Genomic DNA, 15987 nt, shown 5'->3' with positions numbered 1-15987 from the left:
TGCACGGCTGGAGGAGGAATGAAAGGAGAAGAAGAAGGAGGAGGAGGAGGAAGAAGAGGAGGAGGAGGAGGGACCACCGTCACGGAGACCGTGGGAGGCGCCAGACTGCGGGGAAACCGCTGCCCACTGTGGCTCCAGGACACCGGAGAGGAAGGAGTGATTCGGATGATGTGAAGAAAATATAATAAAAAAAAAAAGATGTGCAATTGTAGAATGTTTTAAAGATGGAGGCTGTAATAGCTGTGTGAATAAAACTGGAAAGAACCCGCTTTTGCACGGAGGGATCGTCCGTGCGCGTCACCGGCTCAACTCTCTGTCGAGAAGGAACAAAAAACAAACAAACAAAAAAAGGCTTTTTTACTCTCTCGTGTCTATTTTTTCTCCTATTTGTTTCGGTAGATGGGCGTGACTGTGAATCCACTTTTACAATTTCAAATATATATATATATATATATATATATATTTGAAAGAGACTAAAATTACAAATAAGTTATCTTCAATGATTCTAACAATACTGCACCATTTATTACATACATATTCTGACAAATATATATATATATTTATATGCTTAAACAAACATATGTATATACATATATACACATACATATGTACGTATATATACATACATACACACACATATATATATACATACAAATCTAAACTTATATACAGGACTGTCTCAGAAAATTAGAATATTGTGATATCGTTATCTTCTGTAATGCAATGACAAAAACAAAAATGTCATACATTCTGGATTCATTACAAATCAACTGAAATATTGCAAGCCTTTAATTATCTTAATATTGATGATTATGGCTTACATCTTGAGAAAACTCAAAAATCCTATCTCAAAATATTGAAATATCATGAAAAAGTAATTTTTGTGTTTTTAATTGCATTACAGAAGAACTTTATCACAATATTCAAATTTTCTGAGACAGTCCTGTACATATATAAACATGCACCTATACATACACGTGTATATATATATATATTTATACATACTGTATTTATAGGTGTATATCTATACACACATACATATATACAAATATATGTATACATACTGTATGTACAGGTAAAATATATATGCACACACACACATATACATATATATATATATATATATATATATATATATATAGATAGATAGATATATAGATATATAGATAGATAGATATATTCCACCACAATTCTTTGACAGCTATAAGATGAATAAGAAAAATAAACAGTTTCACATGTATGACTGACCACTGCTGGCCTTGTGTATTTCTGGAGAAGGTACACAAATATTTGACAGGACTTTTGGACTAAATGTAAAAGTACTGCAACGTGGTACGTATGATGGAAAAAAAAAAACCTCTCGGGGAAAGCAAATGTATTTTGTGACACTAGAATGGATGGATTGTGCTGCTACACGAGCGACATGCTAGCAGCTGTGTACTAAGAGGGAACGTGAAATCCAAATTGAAAATGTCCATCATCTTCTTCTTCTTCTTTTCCTTTTGGCTTTTTTTACCAATTTTTCCAATGAACAAGTTTTTGGACCGCGGGGAGAAAGCAGAGGAACCCCCCCCCCCACACACACACACACACACACACACACACACACACACCGACCCCTGAACTGTCACTCGCCTTCATCAAGTATGAAATATTCTTTATTTTCTGACACACATACAGAAATCTGCAGATATCTGGCAAAAAAAAAATAAAAAAAATTGTTTCTAATCAAGTGCAGATCAGGAAGTGCTTTTTTTTTTTTTTTTTTTAATTGAGGATAAAAAGTTTTCTACGCTGATTTCATGGTCGCAGCTGAAACGCGAGTTTTCTGCCGCTCTTCTTGTTAAATCCCAGGATGTGTGACGGCCTGGTTCTTCGTCCTCCAGGTTCTAGTCGACCACCAGAGACCTCCTGACCTCGGGGAACAACTCGAAGAAGCCCTGCCGGACGGAGGTGGCCTGTCATTTAAACATCAACTAAACACAAATATATCTATAAAAAATATAAAAATAAAAATAAAAAAACATCCATTTACAGACGTCAAATAAATTCAGAGAATAGATTTTTTTCAGACGGTCATCGTCCAGACTTTTTATTTGTTATTATTTTGTTACCAGTTCTTCTCAATTTTTTTACACCAATTATAAATAATATCAATTGTCTATAAAATTGTAATATTTGCTCCTCCGCAAGACATTGCATCCTTATTGACATGAAAGAAAAGAAAAAAAAGAAAGAAATATAGATCAACTTGCAACGGCTTTATTATCATTGTTTATAAGTCAGTAACGGTCAATTTGCCTGAAAATTAAAAATTAAAATCGTATTCAATACGACATTTTGACCGACGAAACCATTTGAAACTGCAAATTAAATAAAATCATAAATAATAATTCAAATTGATCAGCAACATTACATTTTTTTAGACACTCAACACACCTGATTATTTTTCAATTCAATCCTCATTTAAACTGTAAATATTTTTCCACCGACTGAACTGTTTGAGACTGAAAAATAAAATGCTTACTTAAGTTATAATAAATAATAATAAATTCAAATTGATCAGCAATATTAACTGATTTCCCTCTCGTCCCTGTTGAATATTTTTCATGGTGTCTCTCGAGGGTTTGTTCACCGCACGTCATATAACCTACATTCTTCTGATAATGAGTGCGAAAAAAAAAAAAAAAAAACGCACGTTAGCGCCCCGCTACTTGCGAAACAATGTATTACACGGACGCAAAGGTGGCGCCGCCGCCGCCGTGTTACCTTGAAGAGGTTGATGCTCTGCAGGACGCTGGAGGTGCAGCACATCTCACGGATGGAGTGCATGGAGAGCTGCGGCGCCCCGATGTCCAGCACGGGGATCCCCAGCCGGGAAGACAGGATGGGCCCGATGGTGGTCCCACAAGGGCTGTCGTTGCGCACCATAACATCCTGCAGACGAGGAGGAGGGTGGAAGGGGTCAGAGGTCACGCGTGTGTTGGCGACCCGGCGCCGCCTTGTGGGGGAAAGAGGGAATCGCAAGTTCGGCGTTTTGTCCGAGACTTCCGGAGTGAGAGAGCAGAGGAATCGATGCAGTTTGGTGGAAGGTATTGATCAAGCAATCTGTAAAGTTGAAGTGATTTTGAATAAATGCCGCTTTGAGGCATCTCAAGATTAAAAATTGAACGAACCGATTAAAATCCCTTTGGTATCGAATCCCCCCCCCCACGTCTGACCGGCTGCAGTTTCAGAGCTCAGCTCACTGAAAATCAACCGTTCCGATCATTTTTCAGAGGAATAAACTTAACATGGTGAGACCACAATTCCAAATCTTTTGGATTTTTTTTTTCCAAAAAAAAAATTAAAAAAAATGTAATAATATATAAATTAATTTTTTTTTTCATTATTACATTACGAACATGAATAATAAAATTGATAACATTTTATATTTATGAGAAATGGACTGAATTGTGCTGATCCCGGCTGCATCATAAGGTTCCCGTCACATCATCCTCAACATCCCAGCCTCCGAGCTTGTTGCTAAGCAACCAGGCTGGACAGAGGGGACCTCCACGCACCTGCAGGGGAACGTTGACCCGCTGGGCCACCTCTCGCACCACCGAGGCGGTGATGGCGGTGGAGGCGTAGCGCTGGTTGTTGTTGAACTTGATGACGGGACCCTGGCGGGGAGGGAATAACACACACACACACACACACACACACACACACACACACACACACACACACACACACACACACACACACACATACATACACAGGGCCAATCAGGAGGAAGACCGAGATCAACATCGGCTGGAGGACAAAGAAAATGGATGGTCTTATTTATTATTCATCTTTTTCCATGAGCCGTGTTACACTCACTGTTTGGAAAAAAGCATTTCCAGGATGTATTTGTGGATGTTGCCGGTTCATTAAAAGTTTAAAAAAATGCTTGTGTGTAAATATCTCATGTTACAACGTGGACACATGGGGTTTATAGGCAAGTGCAGCCTAAATATGTACACACAGGTATATTGAGTTATTTTTAGCCAATGCTGCTAATATTAAGGTGCGCTCAATAATCTGTAAATTATGGTATTTGTGTGCGGCATCAGAGAAACAGTTATCACATTCTCAACTATTTTTTTTTCTATTTAATGATATGAAATAGATGAAATAGGAGTGGGAAATTCAAGTAAACCTCTATGCAGACGATGCCATTGTTTATATTATGGCGCCATCTTTCAAACTGCCCCTGCAATGCTTACAGGGTGCTTTTAACTTGAATTATCTTACTTCAAATCTTTACTCAACACAAACAAAACATCATGAAAGATTTTTTTTGGGAACTTGTGGTGTTGGATATGCAGCGTATGTAACCTTTAAACACTGACAGCTTCTAATCATGCGATCTTCCCTCCTCCTGTAAATATTTGTTTTCAGTACAAATACAGAAACAGCTGCCAGTTGTGTCTTTTGGTGTCTTTTATATATACCCTATTTTCACGACTATAAGGCGCACATAAAAGTCTTAGATTTTCTTCAAAATGTGCAGTGCGCCCTGTGTGCAGTAGAGAACACCATGAGAAGGTTAAAGGGGGAAGTGTGGGCATTGATTGTATATAAAAGAACGGGTATGTGAGTTATGCAGGACATCGTTGTTTTAACAACCCTGAAAACATGGCCGACAATCACATCCAGCCACGTCACCAACATGGACGAGGTGCCGCTAGCTTAAGACATCCAGGTGAGTCACTGTGGAGAAGAAGGGGACCAGCATGGTAGCGAAACGGGGTACAAAAAGTCTTCTTGGAGACCACGGTTTCACTAAGAGTGGAAGGCAGCGAATGGATTGTAGATGCTCGGGCTGACGTGTCTTCTGACACTGTTGCTCGAGCTTTCGCAAAAGCCGGCATCATTTCCGAGGAAAGCGACTCTGACGGTGAAGAGAGTGAACCTGGCATGTTTGATGGAGATTTAGCGCAGATGTTCAAATCAGAAACAGAGGATGAGGACGTCCATGGGTTCAATTGATGACGATTACCGGTATAAAAGTGTGAATACCAAACTCAGTTTTGCTCCTGCTCTATTATTAAATACGCACACTTGTATGCTTGTGTAAATGTAATTGTATTCTTTTGCTGCCTCTTGAACAGGACTGCCTTGAAAAAAAGGTTTTTAATCTCAATGGGATTTTCCTGGTTAAATAAAGGAGAAATAAATAAAATAAATAGCAGCTGTGTGTATTGTTGTTGTAAGGCGGACGTAGTAGAGGACACCATGAGAACGTTAAAGGGGGAAGCGTGGGTTGTATATAAAACCCGCGCCTTATAATCAGGTGCGCCTTATATGTGTGTTAAATACAGTGACGGCACACTGCGCCTTTTAGTACGGTTCGCCTTATGGTCGTGAAAATATGGTAATATTGTATTTTTTTGTAATAACTCCCACAGGAGGAGACGACGGAGGCGATGACTGTGTGCATATGATATTTAAAAAGCAAGCCGACAAATGACACCCAAAGGGCTGTGAATGTTCAACTAAATGATGAACCAAAGAATTCTTGCAGCTCCGTAGTTATTTTCAGCCGGTGCGGCTCAACGGTCCGGAAACGACGGCACTTCCTACTTGTTGCGCTAATTCATCCAAGCTGCAAAGTTTGAAAATCATTGACGGTCGATCGCTCACCTTGTGGAAGGACGGCTGGTGGTTGCCTTCGTGCTTTTCACTAGAGGTGCAATAAGACGGAAACGATCCGTTAAGGAAAATTCCGGGAAGGGGACGAGGGATTCTGAGGCCGGCGCCCGGCGACGGGACTGACCTGTAGTTGGGGTGCACGGCGTGCGCCATGTCGGCGCTGATCATGAAGGACAGCGGCGCCGCCTGCTGGAAGGCGGTGAGGTTGGCGCTGGAGGCGGAGAGACGGCTGAGGATGAGCTCCGTCAGGTTGGACTGGGCGCCCTGGGCGCTCTCGGACCCGACCTGAGGGGACGGTCGGAGGAAACAGCGCCGTCAGGCGGACGGCGCCGGAAGCGACGCTTCTCGGAGTTCGACCAGGACTCACCTCCTCATTGTCGTACAGCGCCACCAGGCGGATGTTGGGGTCGTTGGACAGAGACTCTCCCAAGCAGGACTTCAGCAGACCCTGGTGGACGGACACACACACACACACACACACACACACACACACACACACACACACACACACACACACACACACACACACACACACACACACACACACACACAGGCCAAAAAAAAAAAAAAAACTGTCGGCAGCCATCTTTGGTATATTGTTACAGATTCATGTCATTTGATATGAACGTTAGCTTTGTTTTTGGAAATTACATTTTACTTTTAAGTCGGTTTCTTGTGCTTTTTTGAAAATGACTTTCCAATTTTCGAATTGTCATTTTTTTGGCAATTGCAATTTTCAATTGCAAATGTCCGGGGCAATTGCAAATTGCAAACATCCTGCTTATTTTTGGCCATTATTTTTTGATTTCCAGATGGTTTTCTAGTTACTTCTCACATTTTTGAGTTTCTCAATTTTCTTAGTTTCTTAGTTTTTTCTTTCATTTTCTTAGTTTCTTTGAGTTTCTTTTGAGTTTCTTAAAAAAAAAAAATCTTTGCATTAAATCTAACCACTGCGGTGGTTATTTTCATACTTTGGTCCATTTCCTGGTTATATTTAGGTAAGCACTGCTAATTTAGAGTGACATTTTTACCATTATTTAATGAAATCTCCAATTTTTTTACTGATTTGCAATTTTATTTTTTGTTTTTTTTGAAACTGAGAGCAGCTTAGGGTCTGACCTGCAGGGCGCAGTAGCAGCTGTGCAGGTTGTCCAGACGAGGAGCGTAGATGAACTCACTGTAAACGCCGCCCAGCGCCTGCGGAGGGAATGAAAACATTAGCAAGCATGAAATTAGCAATTGTGGGTGCGCAATAACAATGAAATCTACTCTGTATATTAATTATTTCTCTCACAAAATAAAATAGTAGTGCATTTATTCAGAAGAGCCTGGAGGGTTACAGTAATTTCCAGACTATAAGCCGCGACTTATTTCACTTATTTGAGCTTCAACAATGATGCGACTAATTTATGGATTTTTTTTTGGTCTGATGAGCTTCAGGCTCATTTCAAATTGATGTAAACCTTTATGCAGACGATGCCATTGTTTATATTATATGCCGCCATCTTTCAAACTGCCAATCCAGTGCTTAGAGGCTGCTTTTAACTTTAATTCTCTTGTTTCGAATCTTAAGTAAACACTAGCGAGACATCATTTTTGATTTTTTTGTATCTTTTGGTGTTTGGCTACGTGCAGCACATCTCGTGCGTTGGATCAGGAAATGCAGACTCACGGCCGGCTGGGTGTCCACCAGGCACAGGTCCAAGTCCAGCAGGGCTTCGGGTGCCACTCCGAGCTCCGAGCACAGAACGTCTATCAGCGCCTCGTGGTGCTTCTCTGCCTGACGGGAGGTCAGAAAAAATACAAATAAAATCACTCGCATTCACGTCTTTCTGGGTCTAATTCTGCAAAATCTCAATGTCTGTTTTATATAAACATTGAATGCACAAAGAATGTACCGTATTTTTCGGATTATAAGTCGCAGTGTTTGGCCGGGGGTGCGACTTATACTCTGGAGCGACTTCAATGTGAAATTATTGAGCTCTCCTGCTCTGATGTGTGTGTGTTTGTATCTGCGTGTGTGTCTTTAATATATCAGCGATTGACACACACACACACACACACACACCAACCAATCAAAATTCGGCGGGGGCGGGTCATGGCAGAAGTGCGTTAGGAACCTGCTACTTCTCGATGAAAATGGATCATTTCAACATTCGCGCTAACTTATAAAAACAACTGAGAAGGGCAGAACAAAAATGGCACCGAAAAGAAAATCATATTCTGCAGGTTACAAGCTGAAAGTAGTGAAATATGCAGCCGAAAACGGCGACCGAGCAGCAGAAAGAAAGTTTGAAGTTAGTGAGAAACTTGTAAGGGACTGGCGGAAAGCGGAGGTTACTCTTATTGAAATGAAGGAAACTAAAAAAGCTAATGGCGGGCTAAAAGCTAATGGCGGGCTAAAAGCTAGCTGGCCACGGCTAGAGGAAGGAGTTCACACTTGGTGCTTGAACAAGGTGCTGCCGGGAGAGGCTTGTCAACAGGACAGTTGCGTCTTCACACCCAGGGCGTTGCTAAGGAGATGAATATAAATGAGTGTGCGGGAGGACCTTCCTGGTGTTACCGCTTCATGCGACGCAATCGCCTCTCTGTCAGAGCAAGGACGCCGTCCTGTCGGGATCCAGACAGGCTGGAATAATTGGAACTGCGAGTGACGATGACTCTGACGCAGCGACGTACCGGTAGAAGAGGAAGCGGCGCATTGTTTACCTTCGGAGTTTGCAGAGTTGTTCAGAAGTGACACCGAAGAAGATTTCATTGGATTTGGTGATTAAGAGTGACACAGATTGTTTCGTTGTAGCATGTGCTAAGTGCTATCGTTATTTGAATGACTCTTACCATAATAAGCATAATAAGCTAACTCTTACGTTAGCATAGCCTAGCAGGCACGTTCTCAGTTCGTTGTTTATGCGTCATATAGGCTAAACTGGGCTATACTTGTTCAGCTTGTTGTTCTCTTTTCTATTTTCATTTCAAATTGCCTTTCAAGATGAAATGTCTATTCTTGGTGTTTGATTCTATCAAATAAATTTCCCCCTCAAAATGCGACTTATACTCCAGTGTGACTTGTATGTTTTTTTCGTTCTTTATTATGAATTTTCGGCCGGTGCGACTTATAATCCGGAGCGACGTATTGTCCGAAAAATACGGTATAATTTAAATCACCTTATCCATATCCCTGGCACGTATCTCACTAGTGTGTGTGTGTGTGTGTGTGTGTGTGTGTGTGTGTGTGCAGCGAAGGCATTACGGTGGTGGAGGCGTTGACGGCGTCTCCCGTGGAGGGGGCTCCTCTCTTCAGCTCCTCCTGGACCAGGGTGGCCAGGATGGGGACGCTGTCGGACACACAGGACAGTCTCAGGCTCAGGGATCGACGAAATCGGGGAAGGAAAAAGGTCACATGACTTCCGAGTCTGCGACGCCTGTTGTTATTGTTGATAACTTTTAAGTCATTAGTTTTCAATCCCTTTCACAAACATCTGAGAGTTGCTTGATGATCATCTCTATCCACGGCTGAGACACCTGATGTTTTCTTTCTGAATATTCAGAAAATCTGATAGATATGTCCATAAATAAGTCATACATTATAGATGACCAAGTTTGCTCGCGTGATGCTATGCTATGCTAGCAGCAATACTGGACACTGACAGGTGGTCTTCCTTGTTTGGGCCGAAGGAGTCGTTGATGCCCCTCTGCAGGTGGATGGCCAGGTGGGGGATGCGGAGGATGGGCCGCTGCACGTGGACCAGACGGTGGACCAGCTTGCCGTCACTCTAGACACACACACACACACACACACATCTGTTAAATTTGCAAATATACACAAATGCACAGACATATATACACCAGTCGGTGACGGCATCCCACCATTAGATCGCAGTGAATCCGCATCCATGCCATTTTCAACAAGTGGAATTTAGAAAAACAAATTATCATTAAATGTCCATGAAGAGAGAAGCTGATTCAGATGGAAGGTTGTTTCAAGAAAGATGGGAACGCATATGGAACATTTTGGATTTGAATGAGTAATAAATTCAGAGTTATTTAACATGACGGAGTAGTTACATTTATTTTACATTATATTTAGTTACATTTAGTTACACTGTTTATACAATTTTCTACTATTACTTATTATTGTTATGATTTTCTTGTAACTCTGGCACAACAATTTCCTTCGGGATAAATAAAGTTCTTCTTATTCTTATTACTGAAAACTGTTACATGTGTTACATAATGAAGAAATGTTTTTTTATGATATGTTAAAAGTCATTTTATCCTGAATATTTTATCGCTACTATTTTCAAATCAAGTTGTAAACCAAAGGACTTGAGATATAAAAAAAAGGGGGGGGGGATGAAATGATGTGCTGGAACAGAATAATAACTGACTAGATTATAATAATAATAATAATAATAACTAGAATAATAACCACCGTACCTTCACCATGACGCGTCCGGCAAGAGTCAGGTCGCGGTCGAACCAGGTGTTCCAGATGCCGCCACCGTAGCACTCGACGCCGACCTGAAGGCAGCCGCTCTTCGTCTTCTTTGACCTTGTCTTCACCTGCGACGCGCGCACACACACACACACACACACACACACACACACACACCGGTGAGTGCCACTACTCAACCGTGGCAGCGATTGACAGGTGTCGGGGGGTCTCACCCTGAGGCAGGGGCTGTCGGTGTGAGCCCCGATCATGGAGAAGCCATTCCCCGGCTTGTACTGGTTCCCGACGGCAAAGGCGATGATACTGGAGAAGTTCCTGGTCAAAAAGTACTGCAAGAAAACACGACAGGACAGTAAAACAAGTGTAATGTGTTTTTTTTTTTTGCAGCCTGCTATTCCCTCATTCACCAGCAGGGGGCGCTAGATCCACCCGATTATCAGCTCCTGGGTGCAGGTGGAAGGGGCTCACCTTCTTGAGGGGCTTGATGTCCCACTGATCCTCCTCCTTCAGCTCGATAAATCCAGCATCCTGCAGCTGCCGCCTGCATTCTTGCACCACTGCACACACACACACACACACACAGTTAGTGCCAAGTTCTGCCCTATGCAGTGTTGCGCGTCTAGTCTACTAAATTTCTACATCTCTTGGTTAAAATGTGACAGCAACATTTTAAGATACTCTTACAGATTCCTAATATTACACGAGATGTGCGCAAAGCTCCATGCAAATGGAGTTTACACCCTGAATTGACCTGTTGAGGACAATATTTGCATATCAGCAGAGGAAACGGGGAGGGTCTTCACATTAAATATGTCAACTTTGAGCCTCAAGCAAAGTCTGTTAAACCAAACCCTGATCTAAGGGACTGAAAACCAAAACACACATACTGTTTTCTCACGCTAGTTGTGTCTCCAGGGTGAAATTGAGCAAGTCGCTCGCATGCTGAAAAAGTGTGAGCAACCCTGATCTGAATAAATATACTTTTATGAGAGTTCAAATTACATTGTGCATTAAATTGTATTCTCCATTCCATTTTTCTAACTTCTTGATGATGTAAATTTTGACTTTTTTTCTGGATAACATATTCAAGTAATTTACTGCTAGCTTAGGTATTCTATAGATTTTCTTGCTTATTTCAAGTAACTTGATCAGATTTTATACCTGAAATTTATGGGGACAGAGACCCAAAAAAGACCCAAATACCCCAAAAAGTTGGAAATGAAATTAAAAAAAAAAGGTTCTGTTTAAATTCTTCCCAAAACCTTCTTGTTGTGGCAACTGGACTTGAATTTCTTCACTTGAAGAGAACAAATTCAAGAAGATTGAAAATAGATCGTGTAAAATTTAAATCCTTTGCAAAGGAGAAAAAAAGAGGAAGTGACGTTTCTCCTCTGGAAACTTTTAAGTGAGTTTGTGAAAAAAAATAAAAATCCGCGGCACATAAGACACCGTCTCGGGCGTCTGTTTATGGCTGATTGATGTTTAAAACCTGGATATCGCGTTCAATGCGGCTTGACTGACGGCTGACAATGAATCTCTCCAACCAAAGGGCAAAGATCAGAAGGTTGGTATCATCTTGTATGGATTCATTACCACTGATATCATGTTGAGCTTGTATATCCTGTTCATGTCGTAACATCTCCTTGCCGTGCATCGCTACAGAATACGCGTTTGTACCTGTTTGGTTCTGGATGTTTTAATTTCTAATGTTTATTAGACGGTGGCACCCCTTGAAATTTATTTATGTTTGATAAACTCCACACAAATACAGGCGTATCTGTCAGGTTGCAGCTTACTTGCACCTCATTTTTTTATGAATTGCACAGCACAGCAATTACATTCACTGTCCCACTATTTATGATTCCTATTGCTTTCTCAATTGGATCTATTGATCAGATATGCGTCGATGGAGAATGACGTCTGACACAGACAACTGTACAAGGCTGGATTTGATAGAATAAAGTACAGTTGCAAATATGACCATGCATTTTGCAAGGAAAACAAAAAGGTGTTTCCAAAAGCAGTGCTGAAATCAAACAAGATTTTTTTTTTAGAAAGAAATAAAACATTTCTGAGGCCAGTAGAAATTAAATGGGCGTTTTTTTTTTTTTGTTTGTTTTTTTTTGATATACTTATTTATAGTTTGACGTGAGTGCCCAACAGGCCAAAGACATTTGTTTGGTACTTTGGGATTGAAAATGGACACAAAAAAAAACAAGAGTACAAAATGCACAAAAAAGCATAGCAGGAACACCTAGGAAATTAAATTAAATCAAAATGAATGTGTAATTCTATCTGTGGCCAGTCTCAGATAAGATAATATTTGATTGGGGAGAATGTTGCAGCAGCAACAGGGCAGAGGACAAGTATCAAAAGACATCAGGGGACAGAGTTAATAAACGGGCAACAGAAAAAATACAATATAAAGGGCAAAGAGAAGAACAATAAAAGGCTAAAAAATAGATAAACTGCAACACGAGAAAAGGAGTTTCATACATCACTAAAGCTTTTATTCCTGCACAGACATGCACTTTTTTCAGCAGGGCAGAAAAAAAAAACATGACACCCGAATGAGCTCAAGGTTTAAGATTCGCATTTTTCCGAACTTTACCGTGATAAGGAGACGCTCCTTTGTTGACAAACTTCAGAAAGTCCTTGGCAGAGGACTCCACCGCTTCATCGATACTCTTCATCATCCCAGGCTGGAAGACAAACGAGCTGTCAGCTCCTAAATCAAGGCAGATGAGACAGCAAAGCTAACGCCAACACAACCTTTCCAACTTCGGACACACCCCTTTAGATAAAGGATTTATCCTTGTAAGGCGCGATTAATCTCACAGCCCTCCACACCCCGCCCACAGACGAAGAAAGTTCAAATAACTGACCTACACTGGAATTTTGTGGCGAGATAATAAATACGGTTTTGAGACAACTCTCCGACTTGTCCGATAAGGGACCTATAGCTGCTAGCTAACCTTCGCTAGCGCCGGTGTTCCTCACTGCTCTTCAAAGTCAAAGCACCGTTCCAGGGTGGGGATGAACCGTCACCGTGTTCTCCTAAAGGCGCCTGTCTTTCAAAGCAACTTACCTGTATTAAAGTGGACTTTGAAACTCCGAAACAACGGCGAGGCGTCACACAGGAAGGGCTAAGGAAGACACGCAATGTGACCGGTCTCAATCCGACGATGACGAGCTCTCGCCACGGCATTTTCTACCTAGCCCCGCCCCCTAGCCAATCTGAGCGCTGTGATTGGTCAGATCCCTCACCGGAAGTTACTCCAGCTAAACAGCAAGCGGCAGAGTGAAAAATCTGTCACAGCGCCACCTAGTGGCTAGGAGGTCAAAGTAGCTTTGGTAGTCACTGACATTTACTCTCTTCGTCCACAGGGAGACAGGAAGGAGAGTACTTGGTGTGTCATCTGGAAGGAAAGTAGATAATATTACATTTACATTACAGCCATTTAGCAGACACTTTTATCCAAAGCGACTTACCAAAATTGTAATTCAATAACCGAAGATCCAAAGTATCCGTAGCCGTTATTCGGAGTGTGGAAAAGAGGTGAAGAGACGGGTTCAAGCAGGTTGGAATGGATGGAGAAAAGTGTCAGGTGTACAAAGAGATAGAAGACTATCGGCCAGAATGAAAGGAAAGGTGTACAAGACAGTGGTGAGACCAGCGATGCTGTATGGCCTAGAAACTGTTACAATGACTGATCGACAGCAGGCAGAACTACAGGTTGCAGAAATGAGGATGTTGAGGTTGAGGAATGAGTCTATCAGAGGAACGGCACATGTTAGATGTTTTGGAGAGAAGGTCAGAGAAGCCAGACTGAGATGGTTCGGTCATGTACAGAGGAGGGATAGAGAATATATCGGTAGACGGATGCTGGAAGATTTATGGATGTAGTGAGAGAAGATATGAAGGTAGTTGGTGTGAGAGAAGAGGATACAGAGAATAGGGTTAGATGGAGAAAGTTGACTCGCTGTTGCGACCCCTGAAGGGAAAAGCCGAAAGCAGAAGATAAAGTTCCACTCTGGGTTTGCTTCAACAAAACAAGGTTTGATTTGTTTGGAGTCTGGAGAACAGACAAACTCCTCACAGAAATCTGAATCTGAACCTCCGAACAGTGAGGCTGAAGTGACGTGCACCTCACTCTATCCTTCTGGTTCACCTTAGAGCTTTTTCCAATGAGTTCGGTCCCTTCTTGTTCGCCTTTAACTTGTTTGCATGTTTCATGAGATGTTTTTAATCATTTAGTGGCCATGTGGCTGACGGGTGACCGTGCAGATCTCGAGGCCCACCTAGAAGGACCGGACAAGGTGGACGGATGCATGTAAATGCATGAAAGAAAACACGATAACTCTTGAGCCGAGTTGCAAACATGCGATAATTTAACATACATGATGTGTCAGCCCTTCGTTGTTTTTTTTTATCAAATAAATTCAGGGATGGGTCATAATTTGCCGATATCATTGAGAAATTGGAGTTAATGGCAATCATTGATAAAGCACTCGTCTGATTCATTGGGGTGCTTTCATTCACCCCCACCTCTCCATCCATCACCACGGCAACCGGCCATATATAGGCCTGAACGTGCAGGAGAAGCACGAGGAGGACGACGACGATGTTTACCTCGGTTTACTTCAGCTGCTCGCGTCTCCTCTCCTGCTCCTGTGGAAGCCCAGTGGGATGAAGCCCATGAAACTGATACACACACACACACACACACACACACACACACACACACACACACACACACACAGAAACACACACACACACGCGCAATTATTTAGCCTCTATTAATAGATGATGATATGACATGCTGGAATCATATGAGCTTTTCTCTAAATATTATTTTAAATTCTAAACATTTTCAAGTATCAGTGTCTAATGGTGTCAAGACTCAAATGTCGGTGGTCCCTGCATACAAAAAAAAAAAGGTTTTAAAGAAAAAACAGCGAAAGATAAGAGGAAAATAAAGATCAAATCAATATTTGCACATTGTTGGTGGAGATGAGACAGGGTTTCTTCTGTTATCATTAAATTAGCATCAAAATCACTGCTTTACATTCAGCAGTTTTTTTTCACACTCCGTCTCAGGGTGCACGTGAGCACGCACACACACACACACACACACACACACACACACACACACACACACACACACACACGGAGCGGTAGGCAGAGGTGAAAGGTTAAAAAGGAAACCTCTCATTTGGCACATTGAGAATAAAAAGCAAAGGAGAAACTGTGGAAATTAAGGAAAATGTTTTCTGTTCCATTTTAAACATTTTTATGCTAACTGATGTCTATATAAGAAATGTCCGTCTTATCTCTGATTTTAACAATATTTAATGCAAATCTTTTATAATTACACATCTGTTTTAAAGTCATCATAAAATACACCTTAATACTGGACAAAGTGAATGAATTGATGATAATAAATTCATAAAAATGTAATAAATATCAAACTAAAAGCCAAACTAAATCAACAATAGGATCATGTGGAAATTTTCATTTGACCCTTTCATTTTTTTCATTTGAAATTAAGTTTCATTAAACTTAGACCAGCTTTATGCATATACATGCATATATATATATATATATATATATATATATATGTATGTGTGTGTGTGTGTTTGTGTGTGTGTGCCTGTATATACTGTATATATCCATACGAGTATTCATACATCACTATACGAGAAAGAAATAATAAACCCAAATATCAAAATGGAATATCATGAATTCCTTTTAGAAAGTTGCTAAAAAATGAAATTGATTTAATAAGAGCAGGACACAACATCGATATAAGATCTGAATGAAAATTTCCGATTTAAGAAAGTATCTTCAA

The 15987-nt window shown here is 41.1% G+C and overlaps 1 protein-coding gene across 2 annotated transcripts; it reads right to left on the bottom strand.

The window, feature by feature from the left end:
- Positions 1-1640: 1640 nt before the first annotated feature.
- Positions 1641-13379, bottom strand: dnpep (aspartyl aminopeptidase). Of its 2 annotated transcripts, none has more exons than XM_086148577.1 (15): positions 13224-13379; positions 12747-12837; positions 10604-10692; positions 10351-10464; positions 10120-10245; positions 9331-9455; positions 8933-9017; positions 7355-7462; positions 6802-6879; positions 6050-6130; positions 5807-5967; positions 5674-5713; positions 3564-3665; positions 2770-2937; positions 1641-1940 (listed from the first exon to the last, which is right to left on the bottom strand). In XM_086148577.1, the coding sequence occupies exons 1-15, from the start codon at positions 13341-13343 to the stop codon at positions 1890-1892; spliced, it is 1539 nt and encodes a 512-aa protein (XP_086004703.1). In that variant the 5' UTR covers positions 13344-13379; the 3' UTR covers positions 1641-1889. The 2 variants fall into 2 exon arrangements, with proteins under 2 accessions (XP_086004703.1, XP_086004704.1); XM_086148578.1 differs by having other exon boundaries at positions 12747-12863; positions 13224-13350.
- Between the last annotated feature and the right edge of the window lie 2608 nt (positions 13380-15987).

Source organism: Fistularia commersonii, chromosome 6, assembly GCF_037954325.1.
Source record: "Fistularia commersonii isolate RoL2024-O1a breed Wild chromosome 6, RoL_Fcom_v1.0, whole genome shotgun sequence".
Lineage (NCBI taxonomy): Eukaryota > Metazoa > Chordata > Actinopteri > Syngnathiformes > Fistulariidae > Fistularia > Fistularia commersonii.
Note: the sequence above shows the minus strand (reverse complement) of the source record. Positions and strands in the feature narration are given on the sequence as shown.